The sequence below is a fragment of the Xiphophorus couchianus genome, chromosome 9 (genome assembly GCF_001444195.1).
Source record: "Xiphophorus couchianus chromosome 9, X_couchianus-1.0, whole genome shotgun sequence".
Classification (NCBI taxonomy): Eukaryota; Metazoa; Chordata; class Actinopteri; order Cyprinodontiformes; family Poeciliidae; genus Xiphophorus; species Xiphophorus couchianus.
Window position 1 is genome coordinate 3,284,510 of NC_040236.1, and position 11,243 is coordinate 3,295,752.

The following is an 11,243-nucleotide window of genomic DNA, read 5'->3' on the forward strand; positions in this document are numbered from 1 at the left end:
AGTCAGTCAAAAAGCGCAAAACTAACGAACGCTAAGTTCTTCCTTTTTTAACCTTTGTAAGCTGTTGTTAGGTGAAATGTATATATTATCAAATATTTGTTGTTTCATGTATCCTAACAGTGTTGCTTATATAATAATCTGTCTTATATGCCTTTATTGTTTTCTTTTCTTTCAGCATAAAGAATGTTTCTGTGTTGTTGAATTACTTTGTTTCCTTTTTACAAGAGGGCCTCCCTGAAGAAAAGCAGTGACAACCGTGCTCACAGGGTTTATTACTCAGCAGGAACTTCTTCTTCTTCTTTTGACCTGTTAGATAGCAATAAAACCGTCGCAACTTTGCTCTGTTTTACTCTGTGTCTGGAACCGAATAATCTAGTGCAAGATAACATGTGTTTAGTTAGTGATTGTCATTAGCACTGCAACTAAGTGATGAAGTGTTTTGCCCCCACCCCTTAGAGTTGCAGTGTTCTCTGTGATAGGGACTCCGAAAGTAATAAAAAGAGAGGAGCGGACAAATGTGTTTTCAGAGCGGTTGGAGATTTGTGACTGGAAACACATCTCTATCCGTTCTCCTCGCGAGATCAAAAGAATCTAATTCTCTTATATTTTCTGTGTCTGTTTAATTTGTCTTTAATAGGTGTCAAACCTGACAGCTGTTCATTTTAAATCGTACACATAATCAAGCATAAACAGAAACGTTTTACATAAAAAAGAAAACATTTTACATTTCACTTCCCTTCACGTCCACAGTTACATCAATATAAACAGCATACCAGGTTAGTTTTTGCCCTTTAACTTGAAAGACATTTTAAGAAAAAATACTACTTGTTCACGTTTGCTGTGACAAAAACAAGTACATTAAAAAGAACATAACTTCTATAAGTAAACGTTTATGTTTATCTTTACATTAATTAACTTCCAATTAATCTAAATTTCACCACAGCCTCTCTAATTGGAAATCAATCTATAACCTTTTAATTGGCAAGAGAAAAAATGCTTGACTTAGCTCTGAACACAATTCAGGACTCTTTAATTGACACATTATCAATCAATATCCCAGTGTTTATTCAGAATTACCTCTTTACATTGTAATAATAAATGATCTGTTATCTCAGTTCAACAAGCGTAAGAAGCATGTGTTTGTGCATTGTTTATTGGATATAAACAATAAAAAATTATATAATCTATTTAATATAAAAAAATCAAACTAAATGAAAACTAGCATTCAAAAAAGAAGGTAAAAATTACAAGATAAATCTATGACAGAAGTGTCAGAACATTTACACACAGTCTGGTCTGTACAAAGTTTGTGTTTCGTCTATTTCTGGACTCAGTCCTGTGAGATGATTTCCAGGTTGGCGAGGTGTCTCATGGTGGGCCTGCCATGAGGACAGTTCCATGGATGCTCGATCTCTCCCATGTGAATCACCAGCTTCTTCATCTCCCCGACACTCAGAGCTGTTCCGATCATCACCTGGAGGCAGATACCAGCAGAAACAAACAATCAGGTTTTTGAGAAAATACTGCGACACAAAACAACAACTATAAAAACTCTTTAACCGTCTACATGTTGTTAGACAACTCAACAAAATGATGGTCTGACAAAAGGATTTTACAGTTCAGATTACTTCTAACTTATTATCAATCTATATTTCTATCTACTGCCTAACACAGTTACATCTACACTAGATTTATGAATTATTTGCCTGTCTGCTTTAACACACACACTGACTTGAGTAACTCTCCATTCTTAGCCTATAGGATTGAACATTCTGCTGGTCCACCTGTTGCACCTATGTCGTTCTTCCAGATGCACATTTGTGAGGTCAGACACTGATGTTGGACAAGCTGCCCTGTCTTACAATCTCAGATATTATTCCTTCCAAAGGTGTTCAAGTCGGGTTGAGGTCAGGACTCTGAACTCTGGCTGGTCAAGTGCTTACGCATCAAACTCTCTGATAAAAAATAAATAAAATTGATTATTATTATTTTTATTATTAATCCATGTCTGTTGCAGTACCTTCTGCAATACTTTGTCATGCCGGAGGGCCATTTCCACAGCATGAAAAAGTCCTAAATGTCTCTGCATGCTGAGTCTTTGAGAATTCCTGTGCCTGGACCAAAGGGACCCAAATTCTGTCAAGCAGACCCAAACTGAACCGTAAACTTTGACCAACTGCAGCCAGGCGGAGGCTGCTCTCCTGGGATATGATGGACCAGACAGAGTAGAATGATGATTCATCACTCTAGGGAAGCACTACTCTAGAGCCCAGCAGCAGTCTGCTTCACATCACTGTATCCAGAACTCTGCATTCTAACTAGTGATGGAAGGTTTGGATCCAGTAACCCATAGAAACCCATCCCATGAAGCTCTCTGCACAATGTTCTTCAGCCAGTCTAAAGCTCATTTAAAGTTTGGTGGTTGATGTTATAGACGTGTTGCCATGGAAGTGACGACTGAACAAATGAACTCATTGATTTTGATGGGTGAGCAAATAATTTTAGCCCAGTCCGGTAATTTTTCGTCAGTTTCAGTCTAATAATTAGGATTGAAACAATTAGTTGAATTTATTAGTTGATCAACAATTAGCTGATGAACGATTATTCAAATAATCATCAACTAATTTCGTAATCAATTAATTGATAATTAGAGGATAAAGATTCAAAAAAGGCCATTTGCTTACAGAACAACAGTCGGAGCAGAATTAATCCAAAACTGTACAAAATATACAAACATTTTCCATATAAAATAAAAGTATATATTTTGTATATAAATATGCTCTAGTTTCAGCTTCACGTGGTTCAAATTCTGTAAAAAAAAATTAATCACCTTTTGTGATCCAACTATAAATCAGTTAATTGAAAAAAGACAAAAAAACAGATCAGCCCAGAACTGCATTAATGTTCAGTCCAGCAGAAAGACGGAGCTTTTCACATGTTGATGTTAGAAGGATTTATTTAGCTGCAGCTCTTTTGCTGCACATGATCAAGAGTTCACTAAAGAAATGCTGTTATTGAATTTTAGTCAATAAGATGTTTATGTTGTTATAATAAAAAGTAACTGAATTATTAATGTATTTGCATCTTATTATGTATTTTTAATATTGTACAAAAAAAGACTTAAGTGGTCAAATGAAAACCGAATGTGCTAACAATCAGTTAGCACATTAATAATAAATTACTAAAATAATCATTAGTCACAGCCTTACTAGTAATAATAGCCCTTGAAAGTTTGTCACAGAAAAACATTCACACTTTTACTTTCATTATTTATCTCTATTAGTATTGCATATAAAACGTAACTGTGTAAGGAATCTATTGGCTTTCATCAAACAGGGAACTGATATAATAAATTGTAAGTTCTCTGTGTGTGCGTGTGTCTGTGTGTGTGTGTGCGTTAAAAGTGAGCTCAACTGATTTGCGACACGCTCTAGAAGCAAACATCTGCCTGACTCTGGACGGGCGGCACATGACGCCCGGACTGTCACTGAGCATGAAGATCAGCTCTTCGATGTCGGCCGGCCCAAAGGTCCAGTTCCTACTGGTGGGCAAGGAGACCAGCTTCACTCGCTCCATCACCTGGGCTGAGGGAATCACTTCACAGTGAGAATATGCAGGAACATTTCTTGAAGAAGACCTCTGATGACAGTCCTACCGTCTTCATCGATCAGGAACTCAAAGCCGTTCTTCTGGAAGATCTCGACGTTCTCCAAGAGCACATTCTCACTGACTGCAGTCAGGTGGAGTTTCTGTGGGCTGGAGCCATAAGACACAAAACAGATTGGAGAGTCTGGACACAATACCAAGTAGACTGCAGTATGCTAGCAGCTTACACAATGAGCCTCTGTCCGTGGAGCACAGTGTGCTGCTGCAGCATCTCAAAATTATATTTCTCATCGGTGGCGTGTTGGTCAATCATAAAGATGTCTGAGTTCAGCTTGGTGATGATGAAGCCTAGGTTAAACTGACCGATGATCTCCATTTCCTTAAACATGTCCTTACTACAAAAAGTAGAAAAAACATAACTATTTGTACTCTAACACAAATTGCACACAAACCCTGCTAAGAAAAGCCAGATATGTTGATTAGAGCTGAACGTTTCCACATTTGTCAGGTTCTGACCACAAACCTTTTATTGCTTAGTAGAATTTTATGGGATAGATCAACACAAAGTACTAATATTTGTGAAGCAGTAGTAGAACAATACATGGTTTTCTATTGGATTTTGGGAATAAAAAGATGCTTTGTGGTTCTCTAGCTCAGTGAGGTTAGATTATGATTTATTTGGGCTTTGACTGAGTTGTTCTGACATGTGAGTAGTCTCTGATCTAAACCAGGGCTTTTCAAAGTGAGCAGCGTCTTGATAGCATTGAATTAAAAATGTTTAAAAAAAAAAGTATTATTGGAGATGTTAATTTTACTGTTTTCTTCATTCTTTATTCCACAACAGCAACAATAAATATCAGTAAAGGGAGAAAATATTAATAAATGCAGTTACTGTGTGCGGATTAGTGATAAAAATCACAGTTTTTTGTTTTTTTAAATAACTGGTTTTCAAGCAAATCATGGAAATGATTTTCCAAAAAAAGGATTTGTGGGGCTATATGCAGTCATGACCATACAGTTACCTCAAAAAGTAGGAAAAGAAAATCATTTTTAATCCTCATCCCTATAGCAACAGAAAACATCATAATAAAATTGTAAGTCCATATCGTCCAGCCCTGACCGAGTACAGTCCCACCTGATCTCTCTGCGGAGCTCGTCCTCTGCTCTCTGGTTTTCTCCAGGGCTGATGTTGGCCCTGAAGCGCCTGTAGCGCTGCCTGTCTGCAGCTCGCTGTCTCTGCTGCTGCTGCAGCCTCTTGATGCCGGCTGCCAGGGCCTGCAGACAGAAATGCAGCGGCACGGTCTTCCTCCGCAGACAGACGGGGACGTCGGCCGTGGAGGAAGCCGTGTCGGACGTTTGCTCTGCGGTGAAACGTGGATCGTCTCGTCTGGCTCTTTTAGCATCGGGGATAATGACGGAGTCCTCGACAGGTGAACGTGCTTCGGTCTGGAACCCTGGGTCCTCAGGGAGGTTCTGGCTCACCGATGAGTCGTGTGTGACATTTTCAACAACTGGTTCGGAGGAGTCTGGGTGCTGTGGATCTGGTGATTCCACTGCCAAGAATCGTTCAGAGTCCTTCTCCCTGACTGACACCCCTTCATTCCTGAACCCATGGAGTTCCACCCGCGCTCCCAGGCTGCCTTTAGTTGCCTCTGTTCTGGGTCGTACTGGTGATTTAACTGAGCCCTTAAAGAAACACTGCAGCGTTTTCTGGCTTGGCCCACTTTTGGAAGCTTTTTCCGAGTTTGACTTACTCCCAGAGAGGGCGCTGTTCTGGTTTGAGAAAGCAGCTTTGAGGGCAGCGAGGTTCAAGGTTGACATTGGGCTCAGGGTCCCGGGTTGGTTGTTCTCCGCAGGTTCTGCTTTGTCTTCGACAGGAAGGTGAACTTCTTTAGATGCAGACGATACAGCTAGAGAGAGACAGAAAACAGAGACTTTCAAAATAAAAGACGTAAAATAAAAATAAGAACACTATAGAAGTGTGCAAAGACAAGTTCTCACTCGGTGTATAGTTCAGGCTGAGCTTATTTACTCCAGCTTCATACATGTTGATGAGAGAAGACTTTAGGATGGCGAGTAAGAGCTTCTCCTCATGAAGGAAAATCTGTCGTTTGTCAGGCGTTACGTTCACATCCACGTAGTCTGGGAACAACAACCAACCAAAAATCACAGAAAACACCCTGCAGTTACCACATTTCTTGTGAAGACTCTATTTTCACACTCGATTTTTACCCTGAAAAAAGGAGAATGTAAAGACAATGGATGGATTTAACTTTTAGAGATCACTACAACGACGTATTAGAGCCAGTATAGATAGAAAAATTTAAAAAAGAGTAAATTTCCATAAAAAAACTCAGACATTTTCAGAATAATCACAGAAATTTTGTAGAAAAAACAAGAACATTTCTGAGTTCCAAAGGGTTGAAATTCAAAAAATTTCCAAAAGTCAAGAACCTTTGGTCACTGAAACTCAAAGGTTTTTTTTTCTAATTTCTGAGAATAACTTCAAAGTTTCTGACATTTTTGGGAGAATTTTGTTTTCTTTCTACCGACAATAGCCCTACTAATACTAACATGTTTCCAAACTCTGATTCTTCTATTTAACTACATTTTTTTTATGTGAGGTTGTTAGAAGGTTTTCATTAAACAAATAATAATATTTCTAGCTTAACCTATTATGTACAGGGTGTATTTCATAAGCAAATGTGTAACTTATAAATAACTTGATTCTAATTAGGAAATATTTTATTCAGAAATGCACTGTATCTAATTAACTGCTGTTAATGTAAGTACACTTTTACCTTTATATTCAATATTTTGTTTACTTAACTAACGCATTTAATTATTCACCTTATCCTAATCAGAACTAGACAAGTCTCTCTCTTTCCTTGTAAATCCCAATGTGACTATATTTAATTAGTGGACAGCTTGCACCATGGCCACGTTAGCTCAGCTCTCTGTGTGTCCCGGCTGCTTCATTCATTGTCTTTGTTAAGTGTCTGGAGACAACGTTTAATTGAAACTGAATTCAACTGAGCTGGAAAACGCTTCAATAAAATTTCATGGTGTTGTAGGAGGCAAATGAACCTATAATTCGACAGTTTATTTCTGGAACAACGTTTTAATTTGTTAATTTTCTCACCTGAGGCAACAGTTATGTTCAGGGCAACAAATGGATACTGATGTCTGTTGTACATGTGGTACACTTCATTCACAAGTTTGCTGACCTACAAGGTAAAAAAAAAAAAAAAAGTAGTCAGGTGGAAAATACTAACTCAGTTAAAAGCTCTCAACAATAATGACCTTCACTGGGTCACATGGGCGGCTGTTGATGAAGAAGAACTGCCGGTCTGAGGCGCTCCGCCCCACGCCGTGGTCTCCGGTGGACACAAAGCCTGAAATCCTGCACAAAGCATTTGGATTTAAAGCAACAACAATAGGAACGGTGTCATTTATTAAAAACAGAGCACTCACGTAAAAAGCTGTTTGGGTAAGTCTCCGTCTTTAAGTCCATATTCCTCCATAATATTCTCTAGCGGAGAAACTTGCCGGAACGGGAGAAGACTCTGCAGCTGCAGGGCACGGAAGGAAAACCAGTGATGAGGAAAACTGGCTTCGGGAATATCTTGGTGCTGCTGCCTTAAATTAGGGTAAAAGAAGCCAGAACCTGTTTTGGTCCAAATATGGCTCCAATGTTGTCTCTCATACTCTGGCTGCCGCCGGTGCTGAGGACAGCGCTGCGCTTTCCCTGGCCCGTTTGATTGGAGCAGGTGATGCGGACTCCTGTAGAGATGATGCAGTAGGCCTGCAGGACGTGGATCATTTTGGAAAACTCCTGAAAACACAGCAACGTTTCAGATTAAGGATGAAAACAACTGGGTATGTATTTACTACATTCAAATAAAAGGAAACGTAACACAGTTAAGGTAAAAATTGAGACAAAGCTGAGAACATGTCTGACTTCTAACCAGATTGTTTTAAAAACGTTATTTGATTATTTAACATGATGACAACAACAATCTTTAATTAGTGGGTGATTAAAGTACTATGAGCATCTGGTGATAAGTTTTTAATCTACTTATACATTTTGGGAATAAGGAATGATGCAGCGGGAAAGAAAATTGGAAAACATCCAGCTGTGTACCATCCGTCCATCTATCCATCCATCTGTACAATTTCATTCTATCGAGTTCAAATATACTTTATTAATCCCAAAAGAAAATTACATTTTGTGGGTTGTATTACAGAATTTTTATCAAAGGGTTTTTGTAGATGCTGTTGGTTGAGGGTGGGAAGGATCTCCTATAGCAGTCAATATTAGAGGACCTGAAGAAGCCTCTGACTGAAGACACCTTGTTGTTGGATGACAGTCTGATCAGTGTTGTGTCCAAAATGTTCTGTGTTTTATGAAGAATCCCTTGAGCGATGTCATCTTCAGATGCTCCAGAACAGAGTCAGACTGAATGAGCTTCATCATTTTATTCTTTCTTTCATTTGTGTTTTCACTTGTAAGTTTCCTGGAACCTTTTGAAGATTTATATGAAGCTAACAATATTTTTGTCAAAGAGACCTTCTGTTATACATCACATGTTGTTCTTAGTTCACATTGTGTAATATAATTCAGCAATTGGTTTTGTAATTGATTGATTGCTTTTTTTTTTCTCAGCTGCAATCGCTGATCACCAGATTACAGCATAAAATCCTTTAAGAAGGGAAGCAACATACTGGGTATTCTAAGATCTTTCCATATTGTTGATCATCAAGCTAACAAATCAACTCTACAACTAGAAGTACACATTTGCTAAATTTTTTAAAAAGAATTAGTGTAAATATGACTTGTTATATACATTCCACCATGGACATCCCAGTATAAACTGTTTAATTGCTGACCTTCTTGATATTCCGCTGGAACTCCTTGTGTCTGACGGGCAGCGTGTAGAAGAGCTGCTGCAGCGTTACCGTGGTGCCCTGCTGCCTGGGACAGGGGCACTGCTGCACAAGGTGACCTTTGTGGTCAAACACCAACTTGGTGCCTACTTGGCTGGACTCATGGCATGTAATCACACTCAGGTCACTGCAACCACAAGTTGGGACAAGGAGTGATTATAATTTGACTTTTGCTGTGGGCTTTGTGAACAGAATAAATGTGACTTTACCTGAGAGCACACAAAGAGCTCAAGGCTTCGCCTCGAAAGCCGAATGTTTCCACGTGGATCAGGTCAGAGAAATCCCTCAGCTTTGACGTGTGATGCTTTAGTGCTGTGGAGCGGCCAGGAGAGGAAGGCACAGCATCATGTGCACACGGTTCATAGAGGTTTTTCATCTCACAATGTCTTACTTTTTCTAATCCAGATTTCCAGAATTCAAACTTCAGTTCAAGTACAGTTGCAGATCAAATGGACTTTGAATTTACTACAGGTGATTCTGGAGAGGTTTGGTTTTAAAAACAAAATGATGGATGCATGGACGGACGGACGGATATAACATGTTTTTTTTCTTTATTTAATCAGGTAAACCCCGTTAAGATCTAGATCTCATTTTCAAGGGGGACCTGAAACAAACATTTAGACAATGCGTAAGGGAGCAAAGCCTGGAAATACTTGGAAATATTTGTCTATACTTATCCAAAAAGCAAATCCCATACTTTTCCAGATTTTTCTAAATTATTTGGAATTACAAAGATCCCACATACCGAGTCCTTCAAAGTTCGCCTCTTCGACACCTCTGCCATTGTCGGACACTTCTATTTGTTCAGCACCACACTCCTTCAGCTTGACCTCTGGAGTAATAAACGATGGTATGTTAATAAGACAAGCAGACATGTGCAGCCTTAGTTTTCTAGAAGCATATTAATAACACAAGCATCTAATGGTTTGGTAGAAATGTTGAGAATCAGATAAACAAACTAAAAGGTAAATGTGCAAAGCTTTCTGTTAAATACACAAAGAGATACATTCTAGAGTTTAGATTATGAGATAAAGCATCTGTTTTGTGTTTCAGAAGTACACTTTGTGCCCTGCTCACCAACGTTGGTTGCTCCTGCATCAATGCTGTTCTCCACCAGCTCTTTGACGGCCGTGGCCAGACTCAGAACTACTTGTCCAGAGCAGATCCGATGCACTGAGTGCTTGTCGATGGCCCTTATGGCTCCAGCAGGCTCAGAAGTGCTGAGAAGAAACAAGAGCAGTGAGAGCTGCAGGTGGAAAACTTTTCATGCTAAAAATAGACAATAGACACCATGGACTTTTACATGTTGCCATAGACAAAAATAAATGAAGTTTTAAACAGTAATAACATTAAGATTAATTCCTTTTACTTCAAAATGTCACCTAATACATACAGAGTTCTCCTGCATTGGTCTGATGAGACCAAAATTCAACTACATGCAAAAAAATGTGTGTGAAGGAAAACTAGCAGTACACATTAGCCTGAACAGACACAACCTACGGTTACATGTGGTGGGACTGGGAAGCAGGTGTGAAGCTGATGAGATGAAGAATGGAGCTAGATACAGAGATACAGAGCACTGATGAAAGGAAACCTGTTAGACGCTGCAAGGGACTGGAGAGCAGAGAGGACATTCACCTAACCAAACAAAGAGCCCAAGAGCCCGCCCACTGTTTTGGAAAGGTGATCAAAGCATAAACACATATAAGAATGGCCCAGTCAAAACCTAAATCCAATTGAAAGACTGCACCAATTTCCAAGTCTTGGAAATGCCTGGAGATGCTCTCCATTTCATCAAACTGGGCTTGAAGAGAGGGCAGAAATTTCAGCAAGTAGAGAAACAATTAAAGACACTTGCAGCCCTAATTACAATGAAAACAGGTTCTAGTTTGTGATTTGGAGGCTGAACACAATTTCACATTTTTCAGGGGTTTCACAACAAGACAAATAAAATTAAAACAACTCATTATTTCCCTGCTACTTTTCAGTTACGAACCACCAAATATGAAAGAGGTCAATGAGAGGGTATACTGCCAGTGCAAGATTTAGACAGCAAAGGCAGTTTCACAGAGTTAGGTCCCCTGGACTTTAGAGCCCTTCATTTTTGACTTGAAGCACTAAAATGACTACAGCTTCAAGTCATAAAAGACCAATAATTCTGGAGGGGAAAAACTAAAATGATACGGTTAACTTACCAAACATCGGACATCTTTCCCCGGATTTCCTCCTCCTATCCCCACAGCCTGAACTCAAACGGACCGCTACATCAGCTGGTTATGTACCATATAGTTTGTGTTCACTGATTCTCGATTCCCTGTGAAACAGAAACACAAAAATGAAGCTCTCCCGCGCCGTTTACGCACAATGTTCGTGAGCATTACTACCGCGCAACACTGCGCAGCTTACTATCACAAGAAGGAAAAGTATGTAAAGGTTAAGCTCTATAAAGAATACACAAAACGTGTAATTAGAACCCAAATATAAAACAAAGAATGCACCTTGTGGTACTTTTCTTAAAACTATTTCCCAAACCTCTGTTGAATTTCATCATCGGGTGTTAGGGCTCATGGATAATTGTCGTACATCCTAAAAAACGAATACTATTATGTTTAGTAAATAATTGTACCAAATATGCAAATTATTTTTTTTAAATATTTGCTTTTATGATTAGATAATTACTTTAATTTTTG

The 11,243-nt window shown here is 39.0% G+C and overlaps 1 protein-coding gene across 3 annotated transcripts; it reads right to left on the reverse strand.

Annotated features, from left to right (window-relative positions):
• Nucleotides 1–605: 605 nt before the first annotated feature.
• On the reverse strand, nt 606–10,942 carry pms2 (PMS1 homolog 2, mismatch repair system component). Of its 3 annotated transcripts, none has more exons than XM_028027433.1 (15): nt 10,749–10,937; nt 9,631–9,773; nt 9,299–9,385; nt 8,763–8,865; nt 8,497–8,680; nt 7,274–7,441; nt 7,081–7,178; nt 6,910–7,009; nt 6,749–6,833; nt 5,608–5,748; nt 4,742–5,516; nt 3,834–4,001; nt 3,656–3,756; nt 3,415–3,584; nt 606–1,474 (listed from the first exon to the last, which is right to left on the reverse strand). In XM_028027433.1, exons 1-15 carry the CDS (start codon nt 10,760–10,762, stop codon nt 1,331–1,333), a joined length of 2,481 nt encoding a protein of 826 aa, XP_027883234.1. In that variant the 5' UTR covers nt 10,763–10,937; the 3' UTR covers nt 606–1,330. The 3 variants fall into 3 exon arrangements, 2 of the variants coding, with proteins under 2 accessions (XP_027883234.1, XP_027883235.1); XR_003596832.1 differs by having other exon boundaries at nt 1,309–1,474; nt 3,415–3,579; nt 10,749–10,942; XM_028027434.1 differs by lacking the exons at nt 8,497–8,680; nt 8,763–8,865; nt 10,749–10,937.
• Nucleotides 10,943–11,243: the final 301 nt, after the last annotated feature.